An 11,625-nucleotide genomic window follows, 5' to 3' on the forward strand; every position below is an offset into this window, starting at 1 on the left:
ATGTTCCAAACTCACATTGGTTTCTCACAGCATCTCTGTATAGTATGTGTATTCACTCTCTGTCCGAAACGGCTTGTTGGAGCTCCTCCCCCCCCCCCTCCCTGTGAGCCCACTGTGCTCTGATTGGTCAGCTCGCCCACTCTGTTCTGATGAGTCCACCACCGTTACGTCAATATACTCGTTTACTCGCTACAGGGTGTACTTTGAGGGTTTGTGACTCTGCAGACCGTTTACATGCAGAAAAAGCTTCATAACACACAAGGGGACGGGTGATAACCGGAAAAGCTTGACATGGGACCTTTAAGAATATCAAAACTGCATTTTTGCCATGCAAAACGATTGCCCTGATGAATGGATGTTCAAGAATCATTTTGAAGGAGATTTGAACATGACCTTTTTATGCTTCTTCACAGTTAGGCTTACTCTTTTGTTTTGATTAATATATTTAAAACAAATGGCTCACCCAGTGCACTGTCCTGTGTGTCCTGCAGGGGGCGCTGCACCTGAACGACTCGCTGGTCCCTCAGCCTCCCCTGCTGCACCTGAGCTCAGAGAGGCTGAGCCGCGACGGGGCCTTCCTCATGGACTGTGGAAACGTAAGGCTTCATGATTATTATTATTAATACACACGTGTTCATACATTCGTTTAAATGTGTTAACTATGGCATTTAATATTGTTTAATAATTATTAAGTGTATTAATATGTATTTAATAGCTTTTTTACACATGAAGTCCTTTTCATTGCCTTTACTAACTCTTATGTATTACTTGAAAAATCTTTGTTAACAACTTCTCTAATTTATTGTGTATAAACTCGCATGATCCAATAAATTAGTTGATCACCGTTTGTATGGCCCTTCTTTCTGTAGCATCCACCTCCTATTGGGGATCTTTTGTGTGTATTTCTCAAAACCTATCTGTGTTTCATGAATAATAAATGCACTTTCCTGACTCTCTGTTTCTCTCTGTGCAGGTGTTTTATTTTTGGATCGGCAAAAACTGCAACGAGATGTTCATCAGAGATGTTCTGGGCTGTCCCAACTACGCTGCAATACCCCAGAACATGGTCAGTGACACTGTGAACAAGCATCCAGCATTTCAAAATAAGACATTATTTTAATGATAGACATCTTATTTTGAAAAGCAGGGTGAAATCTCCTCCTTTAACTGAGAGAAAGTGAGAATTTATCCAGCATTTCAAAATAAGACATTATTTTAATGATAGACATCTTATTTTGAAAAGCAGGGTGAAATCTCCTCCTTTAACTGAGAGAAAAGTGAGAATTTATCCAGCATTTCAAAATAAGACATTCTTTTAATGATGGACATCTTATTTTGAAAAGCAAAATCTCAATCTCAAAAATGAGAATTTTTTTTTCCAGAATTTCAAAATAAGATGCCCAGCATTAAAAGAATATCTTATTTTGAATTGCTGCATACAATCTGACTTTTGGAGCCACATGCAACATGACAGGAAGTAACTGATTCGGGAAATTGTGGTTTTATTTTACACACCACCGCCCTGTTTCTGCACGACTGATGCAATGCAGCTGTGTGTGTGTGTGTGTGTGTGTGTGTGTGTGTGTGTGTGTGTGTGTGTGTGTGTGTTGTGTGTGTGTGGTGTGGTGTGTGTGTGTGTGTGTGTGTGTGTGTGTGTGTGTGTGTGTGTGTGTGTGTGTGGTGTGTGTGTGTGTGTGTGTGTGTGTGTGTGTGTGTGTGTGTGTGTGTGTGTGTGTGTGTGTGTGTGTGTGTGTGTGTGTGTGTGTGTGTGTGTGTGGTGTGTGTGTGGTGTGTGTGTGTGTGTGTGTGTGTGGTTGTGTGTGTGTGTGTGTGGGCAGATTTGCTGGTGAAGCTTTTTAAACAAACCCTCTGTCATTAGCACACTGTGATGGTGACTTCCAGAACAAAGTGCCGCGTCAGCGTTTGTCTATGCTGCTTATTGTGTGTTTACACAGAGGGGGGGCGGGGCATATTTCTGTTAACCACACTGTGGGGGATGATTGTGTGAATAAACATGATCTGTTTTGAGAGTCAGCAATGACAACAATGCAGAAGTCCTTTATTCTGGAATGGTCCGACAGCAGGGACGTTTCCACGGTGACAGCAAAATGTGACCGTGCAGAAAAAGACAAAAACAAGAGTGCAGATTCAAGGTAGAAAGGAAAGGTAGCAGCTTTACAGACATGTTAAAGTAAGAAGGAACCAGCAGTCATTTGTAGTGGTGTTAATCAGATACAAATGTTATTGCGTTTAATACAAAAAGACAATTGGAATACTAGTGTTACTGTATTTTGAGGTGAGATAAAAAGGAAATTGTTGTGCCAGAGTAACAACAATACAATAAACACAGCAGCACAACATCAAAACTGTGCAGTAAAAAGAGCAATTAAAAAATCTACAGCAACATGAAACATAGATGGTCACACAATCAATGCAATTATCAGCAGTATTTAGTAGTGCAAAAAAATAAATAAAACGTATATTAGCATTAGCAGCGAGTGTATTGTAAGGATGGTAATTATATTGGGGTTGGGGTTTGATGGCCACTGGGAGGAAAGACTCCACTCCGCTCCGTGGTGGTCTTCGGTGGTCTCAGTCTGTGGCTCCGGTAGGAAACCAGTGTGGCATGCAGGGGGTGAGACCAGGGGGTGAGACCAGGGGGTGAGACCCGTGGTCCAGAATGTTGAGGGGTTTCCTCAGCATTCTCCTCTCCTCTCCGACGCCGCTGCCAGCGACTCCTGATCCACTCCCAGGACGGAGTCATATTCGCTACAGTGTAGATATGGCAATGAAAAACGTAGGTCGCAGGCTCCTGCAACAGTGCAACATGAACACATATAGGACTTAAAACAGATCACATAGAATAGATAGTGCAAGACGTGGGTGGTGTTGTAACAAAGACACTGGTCAGAGACATGAGAGGTTTGTATTTACTATGCAACATGATTTCTGAAGGATTGGCATGAAGTCCGTACATCTGACGCAGCGTCCACGCGGCGGCGTGCGTTGAAGCTTGCCGGTGGGCGTGTCTGAAACTCGACCAACAACCAATCGCATGAATCTCCTGCCCCGGACACACAAGCATGCGGTTTGATTGGCCAGAGCTTGTGATTTGATTGGCTGACGCTTCCGTCGGAGCTTCAAAAGGTGAACATTGCTCAACTTTTGAAGCGAGCGAAGCGACGGAACCACAATGCAGTTCGGCAAAGCGTCGCCCCGCTCAAAGTGAATGGGCAGAAGCGTTGAAGCTCCAACGCACGCCGTAACATCTAAACTTTAGATGTTACGGCCCGTCCACACGGATAAGATAGATTCTAAAGCATCGACGAAGCTGCCATGAGTCCCCTCTGTATAATGTGCTCGACACAGGTGACATCATCTCTCACGCCGTCATAGTGCAGCTCTATCGGTTCCCACAGAGGTGACTCGTCCACTTTCTCACACTCCGATGCAACTGCAAGAAACTGGACCTTGATTCAGCGAAATGTAACTCAGACGAAGGCAGCGACAGCGAGGTCGTGATGGTTCTTACTGGTCCGGTGCAGTGGTCTCTTACACACATTGTTTATCTCCGCTTTCTTTGCCTTTTCGCTGCCGTGGAGTTTATTGTAAACATCTGCGCTGGAGTTAGGGAGGAAGTTGGGGTCAAACTTGGTCATTTGAATAATTGATGATGTTTCTTTGAGCACACTAAGCTTCCGAGATTAATCTCAAAAGCATCAATGTTGACAACCCTAGCAAAAGGTGTATATATAGCGCACGGTGATATTTTACAGCAGTGTGGTTAAAGAAGTAAGAAGTGCAAAGTAAGTAGTAATGATGATACATATAACAGTATATAACACCGCTGCAACGCTTACTACTTTTAAATCCAGGCTGAAGACTTTTCTTTTTGCCGCTGCTTTTAATTGAACTATTCACATCTTGCACTGCACTGTAGCTTGTATTCATGTTTTACTATCTTTGCTTTTTAATGTTTCTAATCTTAAAGTCTTTCATTTGTGTAAAGCACTTTGAACTGCCTTGTGTTGAAAAGTGCTGTATAAATAACCTGCCTTGCCTTGCCTGTATGTTGTGGAGGTCTACGAGGTGGTTTTAAAGCGTTGTCCCCCCCCCTTCCTCTCGTGCAGAGTCACATCCCTGAGCTGGAGACCCCTCTGTCGGAGCGAGTGCGAGCGTTCCTCGACTGGCTGCAGGACAACAGAGCGTTCTGCTCCACCATCCACGTCCTCAAGTAAGACCTCCGTCAAAGTCAACTTCATCGTCAATCTTTCAGTTTGTGTGTACCGACGGAGAGATGCAAACACCGTTTCCAACAATCCCCAATACACAAATACACAAAGACGAGAGGTCGCAGTTATATTTGATGTGTCCCAAACATCAGACGACCGAGACGACTCCTAAAAAAGGAATCTTTATACAAACTAATGATCAGAATAAGACCACCGCACATCTGGAGCAGCGTCTGACTCCTACTAACACTCGCATCGTCTCACATCCAGATGCTGGGCTGTAGAAAGGTCTGAGAGGCTGCTGCTTCCTCTTTTTGTTCCTCATCTGTTCTGTTTTGATATAATGACATAGTTTACTTTGATTTGCCGTTACAGAAATGGGTTCCAGTTCCTCTTCCAACTATTTTAAAGTAGATCGGAGCGTCATAAGCACATCACTGTTTGCCCTGGTTCTCAAAGGAGCACCTGGAGATGTTGCTTTGTGCAGGGGTCTTGACTTTATGAAGGGGGGGTGCGCTAGTGAGCATGCTCATGAACTGTTCGCCAGAGCCTCGCAGCGGGGTTACTGTGCGGAGCGCATAAAGCAGACCCTTCACGCGATAGCGAGGGGTCGCAGATGCCGTCGTGCTTGCGGACGGATACAAAAAATCAACCTAAATGGCTCGTGAATGATACTTTGGTGGCCGTTAATAAACCTGTGCGGCCCGCCAAGTAAAGTCTGTGGGAAACCCGGCTGCCTTCATCAGCATGAAGGGTGTTCTCCATGATAAGTCACTGCACATTATCCCGCTTATTACACGGCCACATTCTCAACAAAGTAACGACATGACTCCCAATATTATTTTAAATGTTTTTATTGATTTAAGAAATAGTAGGCTATTATTTATTTAAATGTACATGCATCCGCTAAGAAAAGTAGTCCGTTGTTACCGTTTGAACTAACGTAGCAACGGCAGGAACTGCTTCGATAGCGTTTTTGCAGATCTTTTTTATTACAGATTTGAAAACATCGTTGCTTGCTTTAAAAGTAGCACAATTCATGATGTCAAACCTTGGGAAGTATCTAGATATCCCTGCCCTGATGCCAAAGGAACTGCACACTGAATATGTTTTGCCGTTAGACGTCTATGTCTGGACCGCTGCGTAAAAAGGAGGGTTTCTGCCCCGTTACTTCTCCGCTGCTTTCTTGTCCCTCTTGTCTTTTCGGTCAAACTGTAAACAGTTCAATCGACCGGACTTCGGATTATCAACCTGTCACATGTTCTCAATTGACCAATCAGAATCGAGTATTCAACTAAGCCATGTAATGAGAACTGGATACAGCGTGGGAGGCGGGGTCTCGTTCTTTCCTATGAGAGCTGCTCATTGGCGCATGAGGACAAAATGGCCCAGTTTTTGAGAGAGCGAAACATCACGGATTACCCATCATGCCTAGCTGTCAGAGCAGAAGAACCCGTATGTGCGCTCATAGAGCAAGTGCAGTTGAGTTTCCCCTTAAGCCCCGCCCCCGGAGCTCCCACTCTCAGATGCGCGTTCATAACGCCCAGGAAAATAACTCGCAGAATAGCGTTATTAGCACATTTTACAACTTGAGGACCTAATGTTTTAAATAAGGCAAATGTTTATTTAGTTAAAAAATGTATCCAATGACAGACAGACAGACGTCTCTTAATCAATGGGGAAAGTCTTTCTGGGCCCAGTGGCGTCACGGGCTGAAACGGAAGTTGCAGTACCGCCGTTTGGACACTACGAATATTTTCCTCAGAGTCCGGCGCACTTCCTGGAAGCTTGGTCCCAACAATCAGACCACGAAGAAACCCCCAAACATAAATCTTTATAAAACTAATAATAATAAAGTTTAGTCTCTAATATAGCGTGATAATGTGTCCTAAGGTTTAGTGACGATCTTCACAGGGGCCTTGAGGCCTTATTGATTAAAGATGTGTATTTTAAGGGCTGTACGACAACTTATTATTTTTAAATCGGGTTTAATTTATTACTGTTAAAAAGACAAATTAAACTACTTTTTTAAAGTTTGGATTATGTTTTACGACATCAATCTCCCAGGATAAGGGTAAAGAGAATATTTGGACACACACTTTTACAAAACCTTTTATTGAATACAACACACGACAGACAGAGAGTAACATCATTGTTTAAACAAATGGAAACATGATCTCTGATGCAATATTCACTGGAAATAATCTGCTCAAAATTCCTTAAAAGAAATAAATGTTAACTCTTTAACGTCATTGTATATTGGTATTTCTTTACTGTTGTTGTTATGCATTGACAATAATATAATATATCCATAAAGTATTTAGTAACTGGGTGTTTCTCAATGTCGAGGAAGGATGCTCCAGAGCCACTATTTCAAGGATGCTACGTCATCCAGTCCCGCCGAAGGACTGTTCCAAAGTCCAGGATGCTTGGAATTCTACCGAGGCCGGCGTCCTTCGTTGTGGGAAATTTCGATGTGTATCCTCTACGGTCTTAAAATCCCCACAATGCTTTGCGCACGGACCAATTCCCCAAATCTTTGGTGTAAATCGCGCTCCATTTAAGGCGGGGCCTCGCACATGACGCACACCTGTTAGCCTGTTCCACCATTCTTCGTTTTCCGAGGCTAGGAAGGATTCTTGCCTCGCTTCTGAAGGACCAGGCTCGGAGGGACATGTCCTACCAAGGAAGCGTCCTCGACATTGAGAAACACCCACAGTCAGTTTAGGAATAATAGAATAGTGGTCCATTTTAAGGCAACGGTTAGGAACACCTGTCTTAGTCTGTTTCAGAAAAAAGCTGACGGCACCATGGTTTTTGTTGTTGTTGTTGTCAACATCTAAACAACACCCATCTTGTTTGATGTCCTTCTGACTGAAACTCAGAAACCGGGTGTGACCGCTCTCTGAATTCTTTCTCGCAGCAGAGATCTGGGTCTGAGAGCGACAGAGAAATATTTCCATATACAGTGAGGTCGTTGATCGAAAGCTCATTGTTGTTGTTGTTGTTCTCCTCCTCTGCGGCTCTGCATTGTTGCTCCGACCGTTTACATCACGTTGTTGCTGTTGTTGTGGAGAACAGCTGATGTCAGCGAAAATAACTGGGGGTGTTGTCATGCCTCTGACAAATGAGAAATACTTGTCATGAGTTACATTTTGGAAATTTTTTGAGACGGTGGAAAGATTTTTGACTCCAAAAAAAGGGTAAATTAAAATAGTTAGAAATATAATAATATTATATGAATTATATATAAAAGTGATTTTAAGCGTCATGATAAGTGTTTGGTTGCAGTGTTATGAAGCTCAACGTCATTAAATTCATTTTTGTATGTTTTCGATTATTGATTATTTTCTCAACTGATTCTTTGACCAATAGAAATGATGTCACAAATCGCTGCCGATGCCCTTTATCATTTCTGGAGCCCAAGTTTTGTATTTTAATGTCCGACGATACGACACACAGTCCATAAACCCGATCATAGTCTGGGTGATATGATGTGTGTACCTTTTACCTCGCCACTGATCTATGTGATAATAGTATATTAAGTATATTTGAACCAAAACAAATATTTAAAAAGTGGGTTATCGGGTATTTTGTTGGATGAGAAAGAGATTGCTCCTTCCGTGATATTCACAGCAGGAGGTGAACTGGGACCTCTCCAAGTAGAAGTCCACACTCCATAGTTTAGGTCTGGTCGGGGACTTGAACCGGCATCCCTACAGCTCCCAGTCCAAGCCTGACTGACTGAGCCACTGCTGGATATTATATTATACTTATAATACCTAAGATAAATGTTTCAGTAATAATAAACGAACCATTACAAATGATTTAAACTGGTAATTGAGGGTTTAAGTACCACGTTTGTTTCTATTTGTACTCATGTTAAGATTCCTCAACCACTGCATCGCATGTATGTGTGTCTCGATTGAACTCATTGACTTCTTCGTGAGCCTGGTTAATGCATGTGTGTTTACACAACACATTCAAATATGTAGGAAAAATAAGAAGTAACTGTGAGAAACTGGAATTAAAATGTTTGTATTATTGATTCTGATTAGGTTTGACATTTAGTATCATGGGGCATAAGATGTATTAAGATCCCATGTATGGATGAAAGAATAACAAATTCCAACAGGACAAATGTATGTATATAGAACATGTTCAAGGTTCTTTATTGTCAGACTAACAAAGCTACCGAGTAATTATGTCGTGGAAAATCTTAGGTCACAGGCTTCTCCAACAATGCAACACATTAATACAGATAAGCAGACAATATTAAAACTATATTATATTAAAAGTAATACAAAAGAAAAATAGTTAAAAAAAGTAGTTATTGGAATGATATATTAGATAATAGATAGATGATTACTAAGTAGCAGATGAATGTTATGAAATGGTCTTATTGCCTGCGGGATGAAGCTGCCTCTGTGTCTGGTATTCAAACGATCCATAATAATACATTTCTACTCTTCTGTGTCCTCCTGCAGGGACGAAGCTTCCTCTAAAGCCATCTTCTTCCAGTACCTGGTGGAGGATAGCTCGGACTCGGATTCATCTTTATCACAATTCCTGGAGCAAATTCAGCAGCAAATGTCCAAGTAGGCTCCCGTGACACCGAGAGAAGCTCTGGCCGCTCGAATCCTCACGTGGAGAGGATTTGGGGGGCGCCGTAGAGAGAAAACTAGCGTTAGAAATGGCGGACACCCATCGCTCATTCAGACCAGTTTTAGCGAGGCGGGTTACATCCCGATCCTCCAAACATCCGTCGTATCAAACACATCGGGGACCGATTTCAGACCGAGATCTAGACCCTCCGAGGGGGGGGGAGATAGTTGTAGGAAAGAAGTTAAATCAAAGAAGAACGGGGGTTTATTCCACTCCGTAATGAGTTATTGAAACCCCCGTTAGCCTCTCGCTAACCCTTCGAGAGCAGAAGGGTAACCGAGCCAAGAAGACGCCGCTTCATTCTGTCTTTAGTCGTTTTTCGTGAACCTCACATGTAGCTAGTGTTGTCTTTTTTGTTGTTGTTATTTTATTATTATTTATTCCCCCTCTTCACTCCTATTTTTTTTTTAATACACTGGAGAAAAGAAACAAGGTTTTTCCGGCATGGAAGACGAAACGCATGCCACCGTTTTGTTCGCTGCTAGTCCGAGCGTTGAGAAGTTTAACGGGAAAACGAAGCGACAGTGGTTGGATGTTGAAACCCCCCCTCCTCTCTGTTGCCCCCCCCTCTCCTCCACTGTGAACTCATGATTTATCAAGATCAACCCCCCCCCCCCCCCCCTCCACAAACTCCCCCCCTCCACAAACTCCCCCCGATTTGTTTTTATCATTTTTCCAGGCGCTAATGAAGTTGCTATCCACTTTGTAACTATTGATGAAGAGTCTTTTATGTGCGATAATTTATGAACCAGCTTATTAAATAAAAAACAAAAACAGACCTCGGCTTGTTTTATGTTTTAATCTCCAGCAAGGATTTATTAAAACTGCTTTCACACAAACAAGTATGTGTTTAGGGAACGGTTTCTGGACTCTCCGTGTTCCCATAGTTTTGATGACTCACGTTAGAAACCGGTTGATGTCGTGTCACGATACTCAGACATCGTGTGACTTCAGGACTAATTGCTCTCATGTTTCGACATGTTTACTTCACACGTGACTCGCTCCGCATTACGCCCCAATTATCTCATGACTGCCACACACAATGTAACCCTTAGATGCCCTTAGAGCGGTGGTGGCGAAGTCGATAGGGACTTGGCTTGGCAACTGGAAGGTCACCTGTTCAAGTCCCGGCAAGACAAAGTGCTACCGAGGTGTCCGTGAGCAAGGCACCGTTCCCCACACTGCTCCCCGGGCGCTGTTCAAAATGGCAGCACACTGCTCCTAACACTAGGATGGGTCAAATGCAGAGAAACAATTTCCCCACGAGGGATTCATAAAAGTCTATCTATCTATCTTAGAGTGACTGGACCCACACTCTTCCATAAGTGGGTCAAAAAGGACCCGTATTAGAATATGTGTTTTTATGTCCTTTTTGTCATTTTGGTTAAGAGAAATCACTTGTATAAATGTAGTATTATATTTTGGTTCACACTAGAAATATTGTATATTTAATTTATTAATATATTCTTTTACATTTTGAAAAAAAAACGAAATTCCATAGAAAATGCATGCGGGTCATTTTGACCCACTTATGGAACCTTGGGGTAGAAATAAAAAAACTACAATGTCTTTAAATTTACATTTTTAAAATTTGAATGGCATGATATCCAAAACATGTTTTTTGAGGAATAGCTGGAATATGAAATGATAACATTTTTTAATTACAAAGATATATCTCTGTGTATGTTTTGCCGTGCTGTATTGAATGTTGTTCTTTACCCATACTCAATTTCCTCCTGGCTCGAATCCCAATGTAACTTATTGGACAGCTAGTCTATATTTCTTATGAATACATTTTCTAGTTGTTCCTCCTTTTCTTTTTTGCACTGTGCAACTAATACTATTTTCACAGTTTTCCAATTGCTGCCACTAAAAACTTAATTGCGTTTGTTTTTAAGGTGCAGAAAAAACATTTCAAGATACAAATATATATATTTTTGTTTGGGTTTGAGACGTTGGGAGATACTTGTGTCTTTAAGAAGTATAGATTGGATTCCTCTCAAATATTCTGCGGCTAGAAACAGTTTTATTTTATACATTTTCATCTGTTTTTCACCAGTTAAAGTTTCCAGTGTTTTACAACTTAATACATAATGAATAAACGGTTAATAATCCAAAATCAGACGCTCCAACTCCTCTCTAGTTACATGTCAGACCAATTAAGGAATAATAAGATAAAAGCGAACATTTGAAAATCCCTTTTGACTGTAGAATCACTATCGATCGACTCCAGACTGTTGAACCTGAAATCTGTTAATTACATTTAAAACAACAGCACTTTAAATATGTTGCAGCCTGCACAACAACACACACATATCTGGTATTGATAAGTCGGTAAGTCTTTCCGGACTCAAGCAACTTGACGCTCAATATCAAATACTCTTAAATAATGCTCACTGTTTCCATGCCAACAAGTTTTGGATTTTCCTCAGATGTTCTTTAAAGGCAGCCGTAACCGATCTTCAGTTATCCCCATGAGGCTGTAACGCTTGATAAACACTGTATACGGTTAATTAATACACAATCTTTCCCATGCTTCTCCACACTTGTTTAGTCTCTCTCACGGCAGGAAATGAGAGCGGCTTTCAGACTTCACAGACCTGCAGAGATCCCCCGTGTGACCGTTTGTTTTCTTTCACTATGTCGAGCCGCTTTAAGGAGCCGTGAAATAGTCAGCAGCTAATCGTCTGTGAGCACACAAACGGATCTGGCTACAGCACTGCTGTTC

At 42.0% G+C, this 11,625-nt stretch overlaps 1 protein-coding gene across 3 annotated transcripts in view; it reads left to right on the forward strand.

The window, feature by feature from the left end:
- sec24b (SEC24 homolog B, COPII coat complex component) overlaps positions 1-9,503 on the forward strand; it is a 45,223-nt gene extending 35,720 nt beyond the window's left edge. For all 3 annotated transcript variants that reach the window (XM_034093209.2, XM_034093208.2, XM_034093210.2), the window contains 4 exons: positions 492-596; positions 974-1,066; positions 4,131-4,234; positions 8,720-9,503. In XM_034093209.2, coding sequence (XP_033949100.1) covers positions 492-596; positions 974-1,066; positions 4,131-4,234; positions 8,720-8,834 — 417 coding nt within the window. In that variant the 3' untranslated portion in view covers positions 8,835-9,503. The remainder of the gene's footprint in view (positions 1-491; positions 597-973; positions 1,067-4,130; positions 4,235-8,719) is intronic.
- The last annotated feature ends 2,122 nt before the right edge of the window (positions 9,504-11,625 follow it).

Source organism: Pseudochaenichthys georgianus, chromosome 10, assembly GCF_902827115.2.
Source record: "Pseudochaenichthys georgianus chromosome 10, fPseGeo1.2, whole genome shotgun sequence".
Taxonomy (NCBI): Eukaryota; Metazoa; Chordata; class Actinopteri; order Perciformes; family Channichthyidae; genus Pseudochaenichthys; species Pseudochaenichthys georgianus.